General features: G+C 42.9%; 1 protein-coding gene across 1 annotated transcript in view; it reads right to left on the bottom strand.

Annotated features, from left to right (window-relative positions):
- MSH2 (mutS homolog 2) overlaps positions 1-23,407 on the bottom strand; it is a 530,159-nt gene that overhangs the window by 256,269 nt on the left and 250,483 nt on the right. Inside the window, exon 9 of the mRNA XM_069234037.1 lies at positions 17,791-17,914. Coding sequence (XP_069090138.1) covers positions 17,791-17,914 — 124 coding nt within the window. The remainder of the gene's footprint in view (positions 1-17,790; positions 17,915-23,407) is intronic.

The following is a 23,407-nucleotide window of genomic DNA, read 5'->3' as shown; positions in this document are numbered from 1 at the left end:
AGAGCTGCAGCCATCATCGCACCCAACCTCTGCCTCAACATCAACCGCTCACTAGCTGCTGCCACCTTCCCCGACAACTGGAAACACGCAGAGATCAAACCCCCTCTTTAAGAAACCCTCGGCAGACCCAACCGACCTCAAGAACTTCAGACTCATCTCCCTACTCCCATTTCCTGTGAAAGTCATAAAAAAAACAGTCAACTCGCCACGTTTATAGAAAACCACAACATCCTCAACATCTCCCAATCCTTATTCAGGAAAAACCATAGCACCGAAACAGCCCTCCTGGCAGCAACAGACGACATCTGCTCCTTGCTGGAAAAGGGAGAGACGGCAGCACTCATCCTACTAGACCTCTCTGCGGCCTTCAACATGGTCTTCCATCACACCCTCATAAGAAGACTCCACAAAGCCGGCATCAGGCCCTCACCTGGATCCAATCCTTCCTTTCCAGTAGAACTCAACGAGTGAGACTCGCCCCCTTCCTCGCAGACCCCCACACCCACCACCTGCGGAGTGCCCCAAGGGTCCTCACTCAGCCCCACGTTATTTAACATCTACATAGCCCCGCTAGCCACCCGCATCAGAAGCTACGGAATCAACATCATCTCCTATGCCGACGACACCCAACTCATCCTCTCCAACGAACCCGACAAAGCCAGACACCTTCCACGAAGGCATGGAAGCAGTCGCCAACTGGATGAGATATATCTGCCTTCAACTCAACGCAAACAAGAAAGAAGTACTCATCATGGGCCCTCAACCCAACACATGGAACGACTCCGGGTGGCCACCCACCCTCAGAAACCCGCCCACCCCCACCAGCCAAGCCTGCAACCTCAGAATCATTCTGGACTCCAACCTCAGCATGAACCAGCAAATCAACTCAGTCAACTCCACCTGCTTCCGTACCCTCCGCAAGTCCTTCACGTGGATCCCCCTCGAACATAGAAGGACCATCACACACACCCTGATCACTAGCAGACTGAACTACATCAACGGACTCTATGCCGGAATTAACAAGAAACTCACCCACAAACTCCAAAACATCCAGAACGCTGCTCCCAGACTGGTCCTTGACCTACCTCGACACTGCCACATCTTGCAACACCTACGTACATTGCACTGGCTTCCCGTAGAAAAAAATAATCATCTTCAAGATCCTAACCCACGCACACAAAGCCCTCCACAACACCGGACCAGCCTACCTGAACCAGCATCTCAACCTCCACGTACCCCACAGGGCCCTACGCTCAGCCCAGCTCTCTCTCCCATAAATACCCTGCATCAGAAAAACCAGAACAGGAGGACACTCCTTTTCCTACCTCGCAGCCACCACCTGAAACGCCATGCCTCTCCACATCAGACAAACCACCTTCCTCCTCAGCTTCATGAAGGAACTGAAGACATGGCTTTTTCAATAACCACGTCACCGGTATACACTACTCTTCCCTCCGCCCCCCCCCCCCCCCACCTTCCCCCCAGCGCCTTGAGACCTTAACGGGTGAGTAGTTGTGCTTTACAAGGACCGATTGATTGTTTGATTGAACCACCAAACTCACTAAATTAGCTTGCGCGTAACCCTCTGGTAGCTTGCCACAAAACCAGTCCGGCTTAATTTAGAAGCAAAGTGCAAAGTATGTACGCATCATGAAAACAGCAATAAAGTGAACTTACAACACAAGAAATATCAATTAATAAATACAGTAGATATTATTAAATAAAATGATACCAGAATCACAAAAATCTAAACAGTAGAACTGGAGATATTCAATTTCAAAGTTTCAGAGAAAATACCACCTAAAAGCACAAAGGGCCACTTGGGGTCAACTAGTCTTGGTAGATAAGGGTAAAGTCACAAGTTCAGGCTGACCACGATGGACCATGGGTAATCCAGCTAAGTAAGTAAAAACCTTTATTGCTAGATTGAATATAATCTCTACAATATAAAATACAATTATGAATTAATGAAAACAGTAAACCTTCTTGGCTTGTGGCGGCGAAAGGGTCTCAATGTTGGTGAATCCTATTTTGTACAAATATGCTTAACATGTATATAAAGTTTGGCAAACAGCTCCAAATATGACAGTAAGAATTCATGTTGTCAAAGTAAAGGAATTACCTTGTCTAACAAAAATAACCTGTCCAAGTGGTGACTAAAATACACTGAGTAATCCAGGAATTCAGGACCATTGTAACACTTAATGAGGGGAGATATTTTGGTCCTATCCCAGACAGAGAACACAGATCACAGCTGAGAAAGCTCTGCATTCTGCTTAAGGTCTTCTTTAAGTCCTGATCAACTCGCTGTTACAGACAGCCCTGAGCCAGTGGTGGCGCAGATAAAGTGGATCTGCGGAAGAAGAAAGTCTGAATTGCGTCTTCTTTTGAATGGCTGCACAGCCTGCAACTAGCTTCTCCTGTTGCCCTTAGACAAGGTTCTGCATACGCATTGGTAGGGAGGACGCCAAGGCAATATTTTAGAAAGGTTTTCTTAATTCTGCTGCTAAAGGCTTCACTCAAATATGGTAGTGGTTTTAAGACTGTAGAACTATTTAATACCATCCATCCATGGGTACATTTCGCCAGTTGCCCTTCGAAACAACTCAAGGGTAGGCATTGCGGAACATAACTGAGCTAGTCCGAGCTGGTCAATGGAATCCTTTTAGGTATTTTCCGGCTGCAGAGTGGAGTTTATTAATTTCCAGCCAGACGCTGTGGCTTATGGTATTCCCTTCTGCGGACTAGAGCCTGTAGCACATAATAACAAATGATGCGCTTCTGGCTATCATTTGTTTAACCTAGACCAAGTTGTACCCTGATCTGGGAGGCCAAAGAAAATCTTGCTAGGTGGAATATTTCCCTGTAGATCATGATGACAATATTGTCTAATTTGGTTGAGGCCGTCACCAAAAGCGCTTCGCTTCGATATGCCAGAGTTGGGACTATCTTTGCCCTCGTTAGTCCAGCTGAAAGTTACATTCTAAAAATCCAGCGCAAAAATTTCCATTTGTGGTTTAGGAGGTCGCAAGGAGCAGAAAAAGCATTCCGGCTGGTTATCACAGTAGTGCAAGTTAGAGGTGGGGCACCATGGGTTGTCAGCGATGTAGTGCAAAGAGCTGGTCAGGCGGCACAGACGTTTGTTGCTGGAGCTTCACGTTCGCAGTCACCACAGGCTGTTGTTGCTGATAATGCGCTGCTGGCCATCGTTGGCTGTCTGAACTGGAGCTTCATGTTAGTGGTTGTCGTGGCCAGCAGAGTCTCAGGGCGAAGGAGCCCGTTCGCAGTCATGAGGAGCCCAAACTTCAGGATTTCACATTCTCTTCTTGGGAGGAGCTCAGACTGCTAATAAGGGTCCAGGACCCGGGGCACCTTTTGGCAATCAGGAACTCACTCCAGAGGAGACCAGCAGTGCTCAGGCAGATCTAGTTGCAGCACATATGCTAAACAGTAGCAGGTAGGCCTATGTAGCTAGTATTGTTTCTGTATCTCACAAAGGTAGCCAGCCAACTGATTCTTGGAGTCTCTCAGGTTAACTTGAGATGAAGGTAAGCAGGCCAAGTCTTCCTTCTCAGACAGCAAGGATGTACTCAAGCAGAAGGGCAGTCCTTTTTCTGTAATGTTCATATCTAGGATTGCTCTGTTGAGTGTCTCTTGGGGTCCAATATTTATACCTGGTGCGACCCTTTGTGTGGTGGTGATTCCCTATATTAGTCCCACATCTGGATTCAGAAAGTTCTCCCCTTTCTCTATCAAGGCTCCAAGAAGTCTAGCATGACAAAAGGTTGGTGTCTTTTGTGTGTGTGGAGGCAACCCTTTTGAAGTGCATGTGGGGCACAGCTCTGCTCACAGGTATCCTACCAGGCTGGTCCACCTTGCCCAAACCTCATTCCCTTTGTGGCAATGCCTGGGAAGAATACACACACCAAAACAGCAGAGCCTTCTACAGTCATGTGCCCCAGGACACTGGCAGAAGGCACAAATGCTTAATACAAGAAAATGCCAACTTTCTAAAAGTGGCATTTACAGACTTGTGGCCTAAAACCTAACTTTACAATTAACCACTATGGTGCCTTGGACGAGCTGGTCTTGCCCTCAGCCACGGTTCCTGTGTGCCAGGGACGATACCAGCTCGTCCTGCACCGGGCCCACAGGGATGGAAGGGGAATTGCTAAGCATTTCTCTTCCGCTTGGGAGGAGGAGGCGGGCAAAGACATTGAAAGAAAGGAAAGGCTTTTCCTTTCTTTCAATGTCATTCTGAGCATTTCTGCTGCCCGATTGCGATGTGATCGGGCAGCAGAAATGGCCATTAGACACCAGGGAGGGTTTTTGTTTGTATTTACATATAAAAGGGAGCGACCCCTTGGGTAATGGTCCCTCCCCTGGGGTGTTTTATTATTAGGCCTTTTCTGCAAAATGCCCCACCCAGGGCAGATTTGCCTATATTGATTTTTTGGTGGGAGGGGCAGAAGGCACTAGACACCAGGGATTGTTTTTTTCTTTTTTTTGTTTCATAAGGGGAGCGAACCCTGTGGCAAGGATCGCCAATCATTTTTAGGCCATTTCTGCCATCATTGGGGCATATCAGCCTATTTTTATTAGGCCAATCTGAAACCACTAGACACCAGGGATTTATATTTTTTTGTGCCAATTTCACACAAGGGGAGCGAACCGTTAGGCAAGGGTCCCTCCCCGGGGGAGGGGGAGGGGAATTTATTTTAGGCCATTTCTGCCCCCATTGAGGGCAGATCGGCCTATTTTTGTAAGGCTCATCTGCCCCCAAGGGGGGCAGAAACCCCACCAGACACCAGGGAAAAAAGAGTGGGGTATGGCCATACCCCAACCCCAAATAAATGGGGACAAAGTTGTTCTGCCCACCGACGGGCAGATGGGCCATTTACCCCCGATCCACTCCCCGTGTGGGGCAGAAAGCCTACTAGATGCCAAGGAATAAAAACAATGTATACAGTGGGCTGGTGGCTATCAACCAGTATGGGCATGGTTATGCCCCCACCCCAACTGAAGGGGGTAACAGTCTTTCAGCTCTCCCCTGCACGCTAAAACATGTTATCCACCGGCAAGCAAGAGGACATTTGATTATTTTGGGTTTTGGTTTTACATTTGGGCCATGAGAGCTTGGCTAGCTCTCAAAATCTTCCCACTTGGAATGGTGAGGGCTGCACTTTTTGGACTTTGGGACACTGCCATGTAGAAAAATCCACAAGACCTAGACATATCTGAAAACTAAACATCTGGGTGAGTCCAGGGTGGTGTGCTTCACATGCACCCTGCACCATTTTCTTACCCACAATGCCCTGTAAACTTCAAATTTTGCTGGAAATCAGATATTTTTCCCACATTTTTGAGATGGAACCTTCAGCAATTTGCAGGGAATACACAAAATTCCCTACCACCCAGAATTGTCTCATCTATACTGATAAAAATTCTGCAGCACTTGTCAGCCTAAAAATATTTTTTTTTTTCAAACTGCCCTTTTGGATCCGCTTTAGTTCCCCCCTCAATCTCAACATGTTTTTGGCTCTTCCCTGTCACAGGCACTTGGCCCACCTACAAAAGTGAGGTATATTTTTTATCTGGAGACAGAGGGGAACATTGGGTGGTAGGAAGGTTGTCCCAGTGAGGTGACCCCACACAGAAATGTGGGAAATATTTGATTTTTTTTTGTTACATTTGAGATTTGCTGAGGATTCTGGGTAAAAAAACACAGTGGGGGATCCAAGCAAGTCACACCTCCCTGGACTCCCGCTGGTGTCTAGTTTTCAGAAATGTTTGGGTTTGGTAGGTTTCCCTAAATGGCTGCTGAGCCCAGGACCAAAAGCGCAGGTGCCCTCTCCCCTTCTCCACACCCCACAAAAACAGGTAGTTTTGTATTTGATAATTCTGATGTGTCCAGATAGTATTTTGGGGCATAATGTGAGGACAAATTTTGTGGTTTGCAAAGGATTCTGGATAACAGAACCTGGTGAAAGCCCCATAAGTCACCCCATCTTGGATTCCCCTAGGTATCTACTTTTAAAAAATGTATAGGTTTGGTCAGTTTCCCTAGGTGCCGGCTGAGCTAGAGGCCCAAATCCACAGCGAGGCACTTTGCAAAAAACAGCTCTGTTTTCTTTGGGGAAAACGTACTGTGTCCATGTTGTGTTTTGGGGCATTTCCTGTCGTGGGCACTAGGCCTACCCACACAAGTGAGGTACAATTTTTAATCGGGACAGTTGGTGGAACGCTGAGAGGAAGGAAATTTGTGGCACCTCCAGATTCCAGAACTTTCTGTCACCGAAATGTGAGGAAAATTTGTTTTTTGGGCCAAATTTTGGGGTTTGTAAAGGATTCTGGGTAACAGAACCTGGTGAGAGCCTCACAAGTCACACCATCCTGGACTCCCCTAGGTGTCTAGTTTTTAAAAAAGCACAGGTTTGGTAGGTTTTCCTAGGTGCCGGCTGAGCTAGAGATCAAAATCCACAGCTAGTCACTTTCCCAAAAACACGTCAGTTTTCAGTGTAAAAACGTGATGTGTCCATGTTGCGTTTCCAGTCGCGGGCATTAGGCCTACCCACGCGGGTGACTTGAGGGAACATAGAATAGCAAAACAAGTGTTACTGCCCCTTGTCTTTCTCTACATTTTTTCCTTCCAAATGTAAGACAGTGTGTAAAAAAGGCATCTATTTGAGAAATGCCCTGTAATTCACATGCTAGTATGGGCACCCCGGAATTCAGAGATGTGCAAATAACCACTGCTTCCTTCTCAAGACCTTATCTTGTGCCCATTTTGGGAATACAAAGGTTTCCTTGATACCTATTTTTTACTCTTTATATTCCAGCAAATGAATTGCTGAATACCCGGTATACAATGAAAACCCACTGCAAGGTGCAACTCATTTATTGGCTCTGAGGACCTAGGGTTCTTGATGAACCAACAAGCCCTATGTATCCCCGCAACCAGAAGCATCCAGCAGACGGAAAAGGTATATTGCTTTAAAAAATCTGACATCGCAGGAAAAAGTTACAGAGTAAAACGTGGAGAAAAATTGCTATTTTTTCACCTCAATTTCAATTTTTGTTTTATTTCAGCTGTTATTTTCTGTGGGAAAACCTTGTAGGACCTACACTAATTACCCCTTGCTGAATTCTGAATGTTGTCTACTTTTCAGAAATGGTTTGCTTTCTGGAATCCAGCATTGGTTTCACACCCATTTCTGTCACTAACTGGAAGGAGGCTAAAAGCACAAAATATAGTAAAAATGGGTTATGTCCCAGAAAAATGCCGAAATTGTGTTGAAAAATGTGGTTTTCTGATTCAAGTCTGCCAGTTCCTGAAAGCTGGGAATGTGGTGATTTTAGCACCACAAACGCTTTGTTGATGCCGTTTTCAGGGAAAAAAAACACAAGCCTTCTTCTGCAGCCCTTTTCCCCCATTTTTTTTTTTTAGAGACCAAAATTTTTGCTGTATTTTGGTTACTTTCTTGGTCTCCTTCAGGGGAACCCACAAACTCTGGGTACCTCTAAAATCCCTAGGATGTTGGAAAAATAGGACGCAAATTTGGCATGGGTAGCTTATGTGGACAAAAAGTTATGGGGGCCTAAGCGCGAACTTCCCCAAATAGCCAAAAAAAGGCCTGGCAGCAAATGGGTTAAAGAGGATTTCAAATTGCAAATCATTTGAATGTAAACAGCACATTTGTATCTGATCCTAATCCAAAGTATCGCCTATTAAATTTAATAAGGTAACCCTGTGTTAGTCAATGGAAGAGATAGGGCTTATAGGGGTGAAAAAAGTTGTTAGCAATTTTTCACAACTAGGACATCTAAAACATATGTACACGTCCTACTTTTTAAAATACAATGCACCCAGCCATATGAGCCATTTAGGGCTTACATTAGGGGTTACTAACATGTATTGGAAAGGAAGGTTTAGGCTTGGCAAAAGATATTTTGCCAAGTTAGTACTGCAGTTTAAAACTACACTACAGGTGACAGTGACAGGCCTGAGATGTTTTAAAAGGTTATTTTAGTGGGTGGTACAGTGAGTGCAGCAGGCCTACTAGTAGCATTTAATTATAGGCCCTAGCTATGTGATATGTAGTACCATTTACTAGGGACTTACAAGTAAATTAAATGTGCCAATTAGGTGGAAGCTTTTTTTTTTTCCATTTTGGAAGGAGAGAGCAGAAGCACTTTAACACTGCTAACCATGTCAACAAAAAATAATTAAGCAAAAGAGGAAGAGTGAAGGCAAAATGTTTGAGAGAATACCACGCCAAGGATGTGAGGTCTAACAAAAGGAAGGAAATTAGTAGAAGTCTTTGTAACTTCTCCTTTGGTTTTTTTTTTTAAGGTGTTTAGTCATTGTATTTTGCTAGTGGTGTTTATTCACAAGTCATCCTCGTATTTCACTCCACTGTGTACTTTCCAAGCCCCTACATATCTTGTATGTGTCTAGTGTGGCTTTGTTCTACGCCACTACGTCATGTTGCTTTTACCTATAACCTCCATTCAGTTGGAGTAAAGACTCCTGGTCACAGCTCATGATGCAAAACATGCATCAGGGGCTTTCTGCATAATAAATGTACCTGACCTTGTACCTACCTTTTACCTACCTGCTGTCCTAATTGGGGCTTTGTCTTACACACATTGCAGCAGTACAAGGACACACTGAAGTGAGTACTCTAAAAGAGGATTTCAAAGGTATAAGAGGTAGGGCCTTTGACGAAGAAAGATTTAAGGACAAAGGAGAATGGATCCTCAAATCCAAGAATGGGATTGGGTTATCTAGGAATTGCAAAGCGTCCGTATTCCCCAAACACCACTGTTGGCTGCACACCTACACTAATGAGAAGTATTTGGGTGGCTAGAAGATGTAACAATGGCCCACAAACAGAAACAATGCCTAATGTAATACTTGTATCTCTCCAACTAGGTCTACATATACAATGTTTATGAGTAGGAATACAGGGAGAGAACGTCACCCTATGGCCCCAGAACTCATTACTACCACAGAATTGGGCACAAAAAAACAACCGGAGACTCATTAGGGACAAAAGATAAATTACAGGTAGTACAGGAAAACAGTGCTAAGAATGAAATAATAAGCGAAAAACCCAGCCCACAGACTGTGTCAATGAATCAAACTGGACTTACAATTGATAGAGCAATCAAAGTTGTCATCATTTTGCACACACAGCAGATACATGACTTGAAGAGGGCCGTGTGATATCACAAGCCAGACAGGAACAACAGAGGCATTCTCCAGACTCATGTAGGTCTAAGAGGGCACTGGCCTTAGAAACAGTCATGGGGGGCAAGGCAGAGTGGCACATGTTAGAAGAGCAGCAGTGACAAAGGAGTGTTCCCTCCTGCCACTAAGAAATGCATCTTCTACCTTACTGTGGTGGGAAAAATGCAGAAGGTAAAGAAGCAAATCGTTCATATTGTCCGATTTAGCTCAGAACGTACGAACGGTGAAAGGAAAAGCAAGACCCGTTCTGAATGCAAGTCTAAGAAATTCACTATATGATGTTTCCTCTCCAGTTGTGCTCGCCTTTACCAGAATGGTCAAGCCATTAAAAGACCATGGTGAGTAAATAACCACTCTCTTCTACTGAACAGTTGACAGAGAAAGAGAATTACTCAGAAGAGTTAGAAATTGCCTAAATCAGCATGGACACAAGCTATCAGTCTAAGAAGGAATCAGATAATGTGAACGAAAACAGATGAGCCAGACTCCTGTTTGAACTCTCAGGAGTTCTCAGTAAGGCCTAGGATCTAACTGATAATGGGAAGGAAAGACAGGAAATATTAGAGCAGTACTAAGCAAAGCTCATGTAGTTCTGTCAATATATATATATATATATATATATATATATATATATATATATTTTTTTTAGAAAATACTGGATGCAATCCAAAAAAATACTCTTCAGAAGAAAATGGAGTAGAAAGTCTGGAATATCAGAGAAAAGGTGGAAGTAGTGGACCTGAAAATGTAAAGCATCTTCAACCGTATTTCCCTAATAGAAGCGAAAATTAACACCACAGATGAAAAATGTAGATAGCAGTATAAAGAGACTATAACAGTGCTTAGAAAATAACAGAAGCAGAGTGCAGTCTTAAAAAATCATTGAAGGATGCAGATCTAGAATTTTATACGGATCCCTGAGAATGCAGAGGGCATGCCACATCCTGAACAACTATTAGTTGAAGTTTTCAAGCAATCAGTTGTGGAGGAGGAATCAATTAAGGAGTTTTTGATTATTAGAGCACATACGTTTCCATTGTATAAGCCAGGAGTCGCAGAGCCTCCATGTACAATTCTACTCTGCTTTTCAGACAATAAACTCAAGGAATTGGTCTTTGATAAAGAGAGGACTGTATTGAAGTCTGCCATCAGCTACACCTGTCAGATCTACACTGATTACGTTTCATGAAATGACGGAAGCAGAATAATAAGACGTTTAATAGCAGGCTTGAAGATTCAGGCAGCACAAGTAATGCAACAACCTAAATTTGCAGGACTCTGGTGAGTCAAATTTAAGATTCTCAGTCAAGGTGGTTATGCACAATTCCATCAGCAAAAAATAACAGGTGGCGCAGAATGAACAGAGGGAAGGTGATAGAGGAGAAAGGGGAATATGTAAGTAGGACACAATGTCTCCCGTGCTAAAGTATCTTAGTTTAAGGATGAGCTTCACAGAAAGGGTAAATGCTTATATTTTTTTATTTCAATTTGACTGAAGCTGAACATCTGTATCAATGATCTTTTTTGTTTGAGAACACACAATAAATCTGGTATGCATTAAATAGGCTTAAGACACATCTATGACGAAAATCCATAATTCATCTGTTAAAACGTGGTACTATATAAAAATGACAAACACTACCTGATCAAAAAGGTAAAAAGCATCAACAAACTGCATGTCGACATAGTTGGCACTATAGCTAATTCATTTTTATATACCTTGGCATCAGCTATTACTCAAAAGAGTAAAGGGCATCAACGAACTGCACCTGTAGACATGGTTAACATAGCATCAAATTAATTGTATTAAACTCGACATCAGTTATTACTCAACATAGCATTTCTCTATCCTTCATTACATCACACAGACCTCAAGTAGCTCATGTGAGGCTACCCTGCTACAAGATGTAGCATGCAGTAATTAGATGTGTAGTCGTGTGTCAACCAAGGTTTAATTTAATTCATGAAGTTTAGCATATTTTAACTACCGGTATCCAGCTTATATAAAAGTGAGGAAGTGCAGATGCATACACAGCACAGCCTATTAAAGCTAGATGAAAAAACTGGCAAACATAAAATGGCTAGACTGTCTCAACAACACCAGAGATTGCTTTTATCAGCAGATAAATACCTCTCTTACTCGTAGCCAGATCAAATATATATGGAGGTAAAGAATTACAAATTATTTCATTATCTGTCCTAAGACAGGGGGATAGGACAGTACTGGTAGAGAAGAATCTCATAATGCTGAAATAAAAGTAGTATCCTTCTCAGGGGTGTGGAATTTATTAAAATATCTACATGTCCAGGGGACAGGTTGCTTCTCAAATCTACTTGTCCTGTAAAAAGATCTACTTGTCCCTTTGGTGCCATGTAGTGTGGCGACAAATTATGGCAGCAATCTCATTATGTAAGAGCTCTGATAATAGCCTCTCTGATTATGCCAGGGCTACTACCTTAGTAGGGCTTGAATACTTGCAGTTTCAATCCCTACTGTAGCAATTTCCTTATTTTTCCACCTTTCTGCAGATCTGCATACTGGGGCTGGAGGAAGCAGTAAGCAATAGTTCCAGGGCTGGAATGCCTTTGAGTCTGCAAACCTACTAACCTGCATGTTTTAAAGATTTTCACCAGCTTCTCTCTAATATTTTCTCATAATAAGAAAGGTTGGACATTTACTCCTGACAATGGCAGAATTAGAACTTCTTCCAGGGTTGGGAAGAAAGTGGCTGGAGGGAAAATGAACTTGCAAATGCTCAATAGATTTTCACATGAGCAAATCTACACATCGTATTTACCCATGCTAAAATACAGTTCACAAATATTTTATAGGGGTACGACATATACCATGGGTGCACTTTTGTGACTTTCTTTAAGAATTTGGGGCCACATGTCAGTAGGTTCCGATTTGCGACCCGCAAATTGCGAGTCAGAGAGACTCGCAATTTCCGAGTCGCAAATCCGAATGTAGGATGGTGTCCCTGACACCATCTGTGATTCGCAAGGGCTACGCAAATGCCCACCTCATGAATAATCATGAGGTGGGTCGCAATTTGCAACCCCCTTGCGAATGGCGGCCCTCACAGGGATGGTTGGCCTGCTGGAGACAGCAGACCACCATGTCTGTGACTGCTTTTTAATAAAGCAGTTTTTTTTTTTTTTTTTGTAATGCAGTTACAAAAACGAAAAATGAAACGTTTTTGTTTAATTTTTTCAGAGCAGGCAGTGTTCCGCAGGACCACTGCCTGCTCTGATTTTTTTTTACAGTGATATTCACAATGGGGAAGGGGTCCCATGGGGACCCCTTCCCTTTAGCGAAAGTGTTAGCACCCATTTGAAATAGGTGCGAACTGCGATTGGTTTGCGCCCGCGTTCGCAAACACCCCTTCCTAATTGCGAGTCGCAAACCCGTTTTGCGATTCGGTAACTAGGTTACCGAATCGCAAAACTGGGTTTGTGCATCGCAATGTGCTTTTGCACGCCGCAAACATGCAAAAAGCTACCTACATGTGGGTCTTGGTCCCTAATTAGGTCTGGTGTTAAAAAACCATTTTGTTTTTATTAAACTTCTATTTCTCTCTCTTTCGGCTGGCTTTACTGTGAGCGATCGCATTCTGCTCTTCCACAAGGAGCATATTGGCACACAAAGTAGTTTTGTTCAGTGTCAGGAACTACAGTGGCAATCAGTGACGTAACGAAACTGGAGGGTGCCCCTTTGCAAAGAACATGGAGGAGCCCCCTCTCCAGACTCACTCAGGCCAGGTGCTGTGCTGAAGGGGCCCCCAGGAGGGCGGCTGCGGGGCCTTTGTTATGCCACTGGTGGCAACGTGTGCTTTTAGAGTTCAAAAACATTTTTTTTTTTTTTTTTTGCCAGTGTTTGTTACAGTGTTGAGGGCCTAATAGCTCCCACAACAATAAAGTGTTACAAAAGCCATGTCAAAACAAGACACGCATTGATGAAACTAAAAGACTTATAAAAATATGTCAGATCAGTTGGCTTTGTCAGTGTTTGTTTATTTTCATGCTTCCCATAATCGTGTTGAAAATGGTTACACTGATTTTCCATTAGAAATATTTTTGGGAAATACTAGCATGCACCAACACATTTTACTAAATGACACTTCATTTGCATCTAATCAGAGAGCATTCTGGGAGCATTATACTTAGCCTCATAGCCTAAACTTTTCAAACATGTGTATACATGTTTTTTTTTTTTTGTACTGGAACCAGCGTCAGTAGTGAAGTGTGACCTTAAAACATTTATTTACAGCACTCACCCTAATAATGAAGGATTTCAAATAATGAACCATAAATACAAGTTCGAACAGCATTATCTTTTGGAAACACATTACCTCAACTGCAGAGAGTTCCACTCTCTGTAAACAGGCAGCCAAAAGGTTTGTGCTGCGGAGGGTTGGGCCTACTTGTCCCAAGGACAAAGTAAACATAAAAACTTGTTGCCCTTGACCCCAAACAAGATGTCCCGGGCGTCGGGCGATAGGAATTCCACATCCCTGATCCTTCTATTATGTGCAGTAACAGATTTTTTACGAAAAAGCAAAGGGCGCAAAATATCCGCCCCTCCCCCCGCCCCCAACCGTACATTCACAACATTTACTTCCCCTATTGAGCCTTGTACACCTAACAAGATATTCCCTAGAATGGCGGATACACAGTCTGAACTCAATGTATAATGTGTGTTTCAATTCAGGATGAGTCCGTTCCAGGTAAGACTTCCAACCTGGGCATGCTCCACTATCCAGGTAGATGCCCAATATACTACCCTCTTAGTGAAGCAAACTCGGTTTCAAACCTAAACTTTAGGTAGCGTCCTTTCACAAGTTCTAAGGTTTTGTACCCTATCTTACTTGAGTCGGTCCATATGTTCCCGAATTGCAATTCAGTTAACTGGCTCCTCACATGTGCCAGCCAGTTGCCTCAACCTAAACCACCACATCTACAAGTGTCCTCCAGTGAATTCAAATATATTGTGGATTTCGGATTTCCTACCAGCCTGACCTAATGCAGCACTGGTTTTATTGTTTCCTGATCAGAGACAGACGTTCTATATCAAACCGAGATCCATCACTTAATGAAATGACCACTATATCCCTGTGTCAGTGATTTAGGGAGGGAGTTAGGTGCAACAGCAGACCAGGACACAAGGAGTAAGTATGACGCTGGGGCCTGACTAGCCCATGATTGCCTATGGGGATACTAGCTCCTCAATCTGATGTATAATTGATGCTGGATAATTTCCAAGCTTCCTAAACCCCCTGAATATTTGGATGGGTAACTCATGAGTGTGTGCATGGCAAGAATCTATCAAAAGATATTAACCTTCGGTCTCAAGGCGTATTAGTGGGATCTTATTTGTTTTTAGTCTTGCCAGGGATATCCCTTAATAAACATTTTTGAGGTATTACCTGTAGGCAACTTTAACCGTCTTTCTGAGATCCCTGTGAGACATCTCCTCTTCGAGTGTAAATCTAAGTGATCCCTCCAAGACTGGGCTTAAGCCCACAGTGGATACAACTATGCCGGGTGTGGGTCTAATGATGAAGCATGGCACATGACTAGCGTGTGGGTAAAGGCCTAAAAACAAAGGAGGTAATTCCCAACCCACCGAGGTGGGGTGTATAGTCAGTGCTTATTTTGTAAATTAAAAGGTGCCGGTGCCCAAAGCCCTCCTCTTAAACACACAGTTGCTGCAATTAAATGTGGGAACATGGAATACTGAGGCAGTGTAATCCTGAAGCCATCTCAGGCCTCTTAATCCATTTACAGTCACTCCCTGCCTCTTCAGCTCACTCTTGCAGTTATCTGCTTTCTCCCATTGTGACACTTTTTCATTTTTCTCTTACTCTGTCTTTCCCATGTGTATTTTGCTCGCAGCAAATGCTTTAGGCAGAAAAATAGGTGTCGGCCCTCAAAAATAAGTAGCGGTGCTCAGCACCGGAAACATTAAGCACAAATTAAGCACTGGTGGCCCTTTTAAGAAGGGATGCAGCTCTGTTGTATTATATCAATTGCAAGGTGAAAGTGAGCGCCTGGTCCCTTTCAGACCTTTCTCTCTACCTCTTCATGACAATGAAGCTGACAATCTGCACGTAAGTTTTAGGAAAAAAAAAGCTACATAGGTATTTGCTCAAGACAATTTGTACCTATGCATCTTCAGGGGAGAATGTCTGTGAGTGCATTCGCTAGATTAGAACAGGAAACCACCTTGTGCCTGTAGGAGTGGTGGTACAGAGATTGGGGGAAATGTAGACATTCAGGAGCAGGCAATGGATGGAATGTTGGAATGGGAATTGGATCAAGTATGGACAAATAATGCAGTGTTATTTATATATAAAAATGCAAACTATAAATGAACCAACAGGGAGGAGGTGCATATAATCTATATGATATTAAAGGGTTGAATGCATGGGTGTAACAGTTCGGCAGGTCAGAGTTTGACAACTTTAAACCAGTGTCATCGGGAGACTAAAATTGCATTTCAGGATAGAAAAGTATTTTCCCTAATGGGTCTTAAGAAAGTAGTGTACACTATGCACGATGCTTAAGTAAATGCCACTGACCTTTTAAATCCTAAAATAGTGGTAGACACACCTATGCAGATTCAAAAGGGTGATGGGTGACACTTACCAAAACCATAGGCCAAACCGCCTGTTCTATTTGCAAATACAACCCTAACGAAAATAAGGCCTGAAATCTAGAGAGTACTTAGGGTGTACTATGCAGTTAATTTCCCCCCAAACTATGTTTGACACCAACAAAACAGCTATTAAAAACAGATTTAGGAAAGTAAAAAGTGCAATTCCCTAATAGAGATGTTACAATTATTAAAATAAAATCTGGCATGTGCATAATCCAGAGGGCAGGCAATGCACATTCTAGCGCCTTTTAAATAAGCAAAATGTAAAATAGGTTAAAATGAACATTCTGAGGCCTACATTGCATGGCATCGCAGGGAGATGTTAGACTATAATCCAATGATGTCAATGTGAAAATACAGATATACAGCAAGGTCCCAAGGTCTGGGGATGTTTAAGAAAGAAATGCTTAAAGATACGGAGTATCTGGAATAAACATTGAGGTTCTGCTATTTTACAATATGAATCAAGGTACTGTCTCCTTGTCAGAGCTGAGGGATGCCTTTAAGGCATACACTTGGGGGGGGTGGAGGGAGTCACAATTCAATTGCTTCATCTGAATGTACAATAGAAATGGAAGAAGAAGTGTACGATGGAGCTCATCTTCCAGAAGTAGAGATGACTCATGCAAAGATGGTTCAGCATAGAAGCTAGACAAAGATCTTTTATTGGAATTATAACAGGAATGGTTCCAAATCCACTGTAGAAACAGGATTATGGAGTGAAACATACATGTATATTTTATGATGCATTTATATAATAAACAGGTAATCCTGTATTAACTTATATTACTAATATTCAGTATTTCCTCAACTTAACTCCGATCCTTATAGCCAGCCCCCACTACACATGGGTGTTGGCCCACGGTGCCTGGTCTTCTTATTTTTTTTAACTTATTTTTTTATTAGAATCTGCAGATTCCAGAGCTAAGCTCACTGTCCCAGTGCAGCTCAGGAGTTCTATGAACCCTGGTTGAGTACCACAAAATCAGAGTAAGCTTCTTTGATGCATGTCTCATTTTCTGGGGGTAAAAAGTCATGATTTTGAATCCCCGAATGGGGAAGTATGGATGGTGAAACTTGGCATGGGTTTGCTGTACCCTGGCAATAAACTTGTCCGGTCCGCGGATTCTTTTTGAAATTCACAGTGCCTTGCAAGCACAACTTTTTTCCTTCAATTTAACAGAGGGACTTTGAAAGTCTCTGCCCTCTAATGCCCGAAATGTTAGGGTGTACGCACCATGCCCCCTTAAATTATTTTTAGCATATTGAGTACTGTGCCCCACGTATGAATACGAAGGATGCAAATGAAATTCTTTTGCAGCCAACCAATGAGAGCCCTTGATCTGTGGTTCCAACACTGGAAACAAAGGTCTGAAAGGCATAACCATGGAGAAAAAAAAAAAAGGCTCCCCCGACCAATCAAATTCCTTTATATTTTAAATACTGGAAGAGTTGGAAGCGTTCACCCTTTAAAGCCCACTCATTTTTTCAAACACTTATCTTAAAACTACTGAATGGATTTACTCCAACCAAACACAAGCATGCTTGCTGCATAAAGTTCTACTTTCATGCAAAGTTTGGTATAAATGTGATCAAAGGATATGCCTGTAGGCACAAGCAAAAAAACTTTCTATTGGGGTTAAATGGCAAAACATAATTTTTCACTTCCTCCTAATCTTTCCTCCCTGCAAGGTTTTGCAAACAAATTGGCATGAGAGACCTTTATTGACTACTCCATGCAACTGCCAATTATGGAATATGGGGTTAAAAGATTAATGGAAATGAAAAGATGCATTTTCAATGTAAAGTGTGATTGCCCCATCTTTAACACTGATAAAGAATGATCTTAGAACAAAAAATACATGCTTAGTTTTTATACCGAGCTCTCTGGCTGCACTATTCAGAGTTACTTTCATATTCTTTTCCAGTTCATCCATCTGCTCTCTCAGTTCTGTCAGGTTAGGATCAAAGGAGGGCTTCACAAGGAATTCATGATTTTCAATCTAGGAAAAAGAAGGGGTAAAATGTATTAGGTTATCTACTTACAGAGTATTGCTCAAATACTAGTGGCAATGCTCTTAAAAGCAATAGGACTGGAGACTATTTGCATTGTGTTACAATCTATGCTTCAGTAAGACAAAGTTTACATTATAATAGGTACATAGGTGCATACATGAGATCAAATGATCTAGGACATGAAGGCACAGAAAGGCTAGACAAAACCGGTATTAGGGTTTTAAAAGCATTAGTGCCCTAATCACATGTAAAATTCACCACTCCCCAACCATTTAACATTTTGACACCATTCGTGCTGCGTAGCAACAGAAAATAAACCATACATGTGGCTGGAGAAGGAAAAAGGGAATGTGGTGAATGTGACCGTTCACCAACACTACTGATGGGAAATTATTTGTCATCTATAAACAAGCCCACCAAAATCATGTGATGACCAAACGGCGCTGCAGGCGTAAGTAAATTATGTGCTACAGTTGGTAGCAAAAAAGCGGATGTTCCTAAATGGAGACCACCAGGAAATACATGAATATTAATGATAAATTGGGATCATCAACTGGGGGAAAGATAATGAGTAACACTGCAAGTGATTTACATTTTTTAAAAACTTTTAAGCGAAAAAGTAATCAAACTAATAATTAGAATTTCATTATTTTGGGCACTTATTTTTGTGACTGAACTTAAAAAAGCGAAAGTTTTCTAACTAACAAAACCTCTTAACAAAGAAAGATCTATAGATATGACTGAACTGAAGGAAGTCCAACAAACTAGGAGTATGTTTTAAAAGAAAACAATGGTCCTCCATTATGTTCTCATCGAAATCATGCATGCTGAAAACTCAACCAACTACTGAACCACTCGTATTTTTCGGAGGTTGGACCCCAAAGAGATGGAAGGGTTATAATGCTATCTATCCAGAGGTACATCTGATTTTAAAAAAAGCTGAGGAAAAGGTGGCACGTCTCCTCTGAGACAAGATTTCAGATATATATATGAAATCAGGTCCCAAGAAGAAGATTAGGAGCTGGTGAAAAAGGTTTTGGAAAGCGGCTCCTCAGTGGACAAGGCTCGCTGCCATACTGTTAGATTTATGGCCTGTTAATCACCTCTACCAATGCTTATCAGGGTGCCCAGAAACCCCATGGGATTTTCTAGCGTGCCTATTAAAAGAAACCTCAGGCAAAGTGTGCTGCTGTTAAGCAAGACAACAGAGTTACACTAAACCATCACTTTAAGGTCTCTTCTTTTTTAGTGGTACCTGGCTGCACACGATAAGAGCTTGCACAGCTATCCTGTTACCTTACCATCAAAGTGATCATATCAGTGTAGCTTTATCTCGCTGCCAGCTTGAAGTATTACTAAGAGATACATAAAAATGAATACAAATGCTATGACTTTATAAATGGAAATGAAACACTTCCAACAGAGACCATTCTCTATACGGAAACAGGCAGCAATCAACTACCTTGATTAGTATGTCCTCTGTCTGTCAAAAGTAGCCACGGAGACGTGAGAGGAAACTGCCCACAAACAAGGACATGCTGACAGGCTGCACTGAATAGCCATTCTGTCTAGATGTATAGCTGGAAAGGTCTACATTTGTAATCATTTCTCTACATGGCATAACAAATACAAATGCAAAGCAAATAGTCATAATGTGCATGGAAAAAGAACGGTGTACCGAAATTTGAAACATACAAAAATGGTTGGAAAAATAAATCATAACAGCCTTGTAAACATGCCATCACGTCCGTAAGTTTTGTTAAGTTATGAATTTTCGACAATCATGGCTTTCATGCAAGCATAAGCAAAACTCATAAAATAACGTGAGGACAGCATCATCGCTTAGAAGAGCTGAGAGGAAACAAAAGCATAAATTACATGGCAGAAGAGTGGCCATATAAAAAGAACAAGCCTTGGCACAGACATGTCTTGCCTATACTAGAGTTATTGGCTTTGCCATTTGTTGTAGCCTTTTTCCAGTGGAGTGAAGTGCAGTGGAGTGCAATTTTATAGTGTGGAGTGCCGACGAGTGGAGGGACACTGGCTGTATTAGAGTGGACTAGAGTGGAGTAGTGTGGTGTGGCCTAGAGTGAAGTGGAGTGTTGTTGAGTGATGTAGAGTAGAGGGTCACACAGGGGCGTAAAATAGAATAATGTATCGTAGAGTAAATTGGAGAGGAATGCCCTAGAGAGAAGTGGCGTAGAGTGCACTAAAGTGGGATGGAGTGAAGTGGCGTAGAGAGTCAGAGTGGCATAGAGTGGAGTGGCACGGGAGTGTACTGGGAATCGCATAGAGTGCTGTAGAGTATTGTGGAGTATCAGAGTAAAGTGGCGTAGAGTAGAATGGCATAGAGTACATTTGCAAACAGTAAATATGCATACAGTAGAGTGGTGTGGCATGGAGTAAATGGTTGTAGAGTGGACTGGCACAGAGTGGGGTCGAGTGGCATTGCATAGAGTGGAATATGCATGGTGTTCTAGCACACTGCCATTACAGACAACATATTTTCAGTTGAAATGAACATTACATTTGCACAAACATAGTTTTACTGATAAAACTGTTGAGCGCACAAACAACAGTGTGTGGAAATGACATCACCAAGTTTATTCATTTGATTTGATTATATTACAGTATTTGTTTCCACCATACTTCAGGATTTTAAAAAAATGTGCTTCACTTTTTGCTTTTCCTAATTCTGATATATTCTAAAAAAAAAATATGCATAGTTACAGACATTTAAATTTTGAAGTGTGCTTGAAAAAATAACATCCTACAGCCATGCCTCTCACATGGGTACCCAGCTAGATTGTCATATAAATCCTACCACTTTGAAGTCTGAGAAAGAAAAGTAAACACCAAACTCCAACAGAAGACAGAGACCGACATCTGACCACTATTATTGAATGCATAGCAAATGGGACAATGCAAGAACACAACTTAAAGTCCTGTTTACAGAAAGTGAACACTTGTGGAAGAATACAAGGGACGTTGGTGAAAAGGAAATGCTTCATGGTAGAGGACAAAGACATGCTTGACAGCCTAAAACAAATGAAGCCAGCAAATAGAAAGAAAGCAAATAGGAGTTACAAATCACATAGCCAACAGTAAACAGTGGGCGGAATACAATCTCAAGGAAGCTTTTAGAATGCCAATCTGGTTTGCCAAGACATTCCAAAATGTCTTGGCAAACCAGAGAGCTGAGCTTTCTGGTGGGCTTCGATCTAATAAACAAATGAAATGCCTTATACAGAAAACTGTGCATACTTGAATCAGTAGAGTAACGCAAAATGACAGTGATCGCGCTCAACCCTTGCCCAAACCACCCCCCGGGCAGAGTGTGTCACAGATATTCAAAGTCCTGAGGATGAATGGGGCCCCTTATGCATGCACCCCTGACCTCAAAGTCTTGCATCAAATGGTTGGACAAGCTGGAGGATGTTATTAAGTTACAGCAGTACTAATCAATCTGCAACTAGATAATGTCTCTACCAGATAAGGCATTACCGAAGATAAGTAACTTGTTCATCTGACAGACTTTTTTAGTTGCAGATCCCCTACCTTTGAATAGATACCCAAGCAATACCATGCCCTGAGGTGGGTTTGCAAACAAAGTTGTGACTAGAAAGTCCTGCAGGACTGAATGAGCAAAGTGCCTATCCCTATGGATCTGACTGTCCTGGATGTAGTGTTTGGGAAGCGTGTGCAGAGATGCCCACGTTGCCGCCTGACAGATGTCAAGGATTGGAACTCTGCATTTTAATGCAGTGGTTGCAGCTTTAGTTCGGGTAGAATGAGCACGCAGACCCTCCGGGCGTTGCTTTTAGGTCAGTGCGTAGAAAATCTTAATGCAGAGAATGACCCATCTGAAGATGATCTACTTCTTCACTGCCTGGCCTTTCTTCGCACCCACATAATCTACAAAGAGTTTGTCATTCACCCGGAGCTCTTTTGTATGATCAAGGTAGAACATCAACACTCTTTCTGAGTCCACGAGGTGGGGTGTCTGCTCTTCTTTAAAAGAATGTTGGTTTGAATTAAAAGTAGGCAACGTGATGGATTGACCTACATGAAAGAGCTCAACCACTTTTGGCAGAAAGGAGGCCCTAATGCGAAGCACCACTTTGGGGGTGAGTGTTTAAAAAGTTTCAGCACTCTGTCCATCATCCTTTTGAGTTGCTAAAGTTGCTGTAAGTGGGAACGGTGTGCCCAGATATGGGTCCCTTGCTCACTGTGCCACCAGATTCAAGCTAGCCAGGCTGGTGAGGGGTCATACCCCAAAACCAGTCCCAGGATGCTTGTTTCCAGACCAGTGAAAACCTGGCCTGGCAGTTCGGGCTGGACTATCCCCATGGGGAGCAGGGTCAAGACTGATTTGCATATGGCTGGGTCCAAACTGGTGTGGCATGGTGAGCAAAAGAACAATGGATTCAACCCAGATCTGTGACTGGGGTTGAGTGTTTGAAAAGTTTCAACACTCCGTCCATCATTATTTTGTGTTCCACCAGGGATATGCCCTGCTGTTCCAGCCATGTCCAGAGGTTCAGAGCTTCTTGACAAAGGGTCCACAACCCTAGCCGCCCTGTTTATTGCAGTAATACGTGGTGGTGGTGTTGTTTGCGAATACCTGCACCATCTTTCCCTGGGTAGAGGGAAGAAATTATTTCAATGATAGCCTGATTGCACAGAGCTCCAATAGGTTGATGTGGAGTCCGGATTCCGTCAGAGACCAGATGCTACTAATCTCCACCTCTCACAGGTGGCTGCCCCATCCCAGGAGTGATGCATCTGACACTACTATAAGATCTGGCTGGGGAATGGAGTGGTGTCTGCCTCTGTTCCAATTGCATTTCATTAACCACCACTGTAGATCATTCACAGTTCCCTCCAAGTTCTGGACCTTATCAGAGAGATTACCCTGATGCTGCATCCACTGGAACTTCAGGCCCCACTACGGAGGCCACATATGCCACCTGGTAGGTGTCACCAGTAGGATGAAGGAGGCCATGGGGCTAGCAGCCTCAGAGTCACTCTCACTGAAATCCAGGATAGAGGCTCAAACATCAGTATCATAGCCTGAATATCCTGTACTCGCCGTTCAGGAGGATAAGACAGAAATGGCAGTGTCCAGAACAGCTCCGGTGAAAGGGAGCATCTGAGTGGGAGTCAGGCGTAACTTTGGCACGTTTATAATGAGCACCAGTAAATGCAGGAGGTCCGCCGTAGCCTGGAGGTGGGAGATGACAGCATAGGGCGAGCTTGCCTTCAACAGCTAGTCATCAAGATAACGGAAGACTGAACCCCCTTATCGCCTCAGCTGAAACCGTCGCCATCACCTTGGTGAACACCCGACGGGTGTTGGTAAGGCCAAAGGGGAGCACAGTGAACTGAAAGTGCTTGCGGCATACCATGAATTGCAAGTAACGTCTGTGGGCAGGCAGGATGGGGATATGAAAATTAGCATCCTGCAAGTCCAATGCTAT

This window comes from Pleurodeles waltl, chromosome 5 (assembly GCF_031143425.1).
Source record: "Pleurodeles waltl isolate 20211129_DDA chromosome 5, aPleWal1.hap1.20221129, whole genome shotgun sequence".
NCBI lineage: Eukaryota > Metazoa > Chordata > Amphibia > Caudata > Salamandridae > Pleurodeles > Pleurodeles waltl.
The sequence above is the reverse complement of the archived record's forward strand: the minus strand, read 5'-3'. Positions and strand labels throughout refer to the sequence as shown.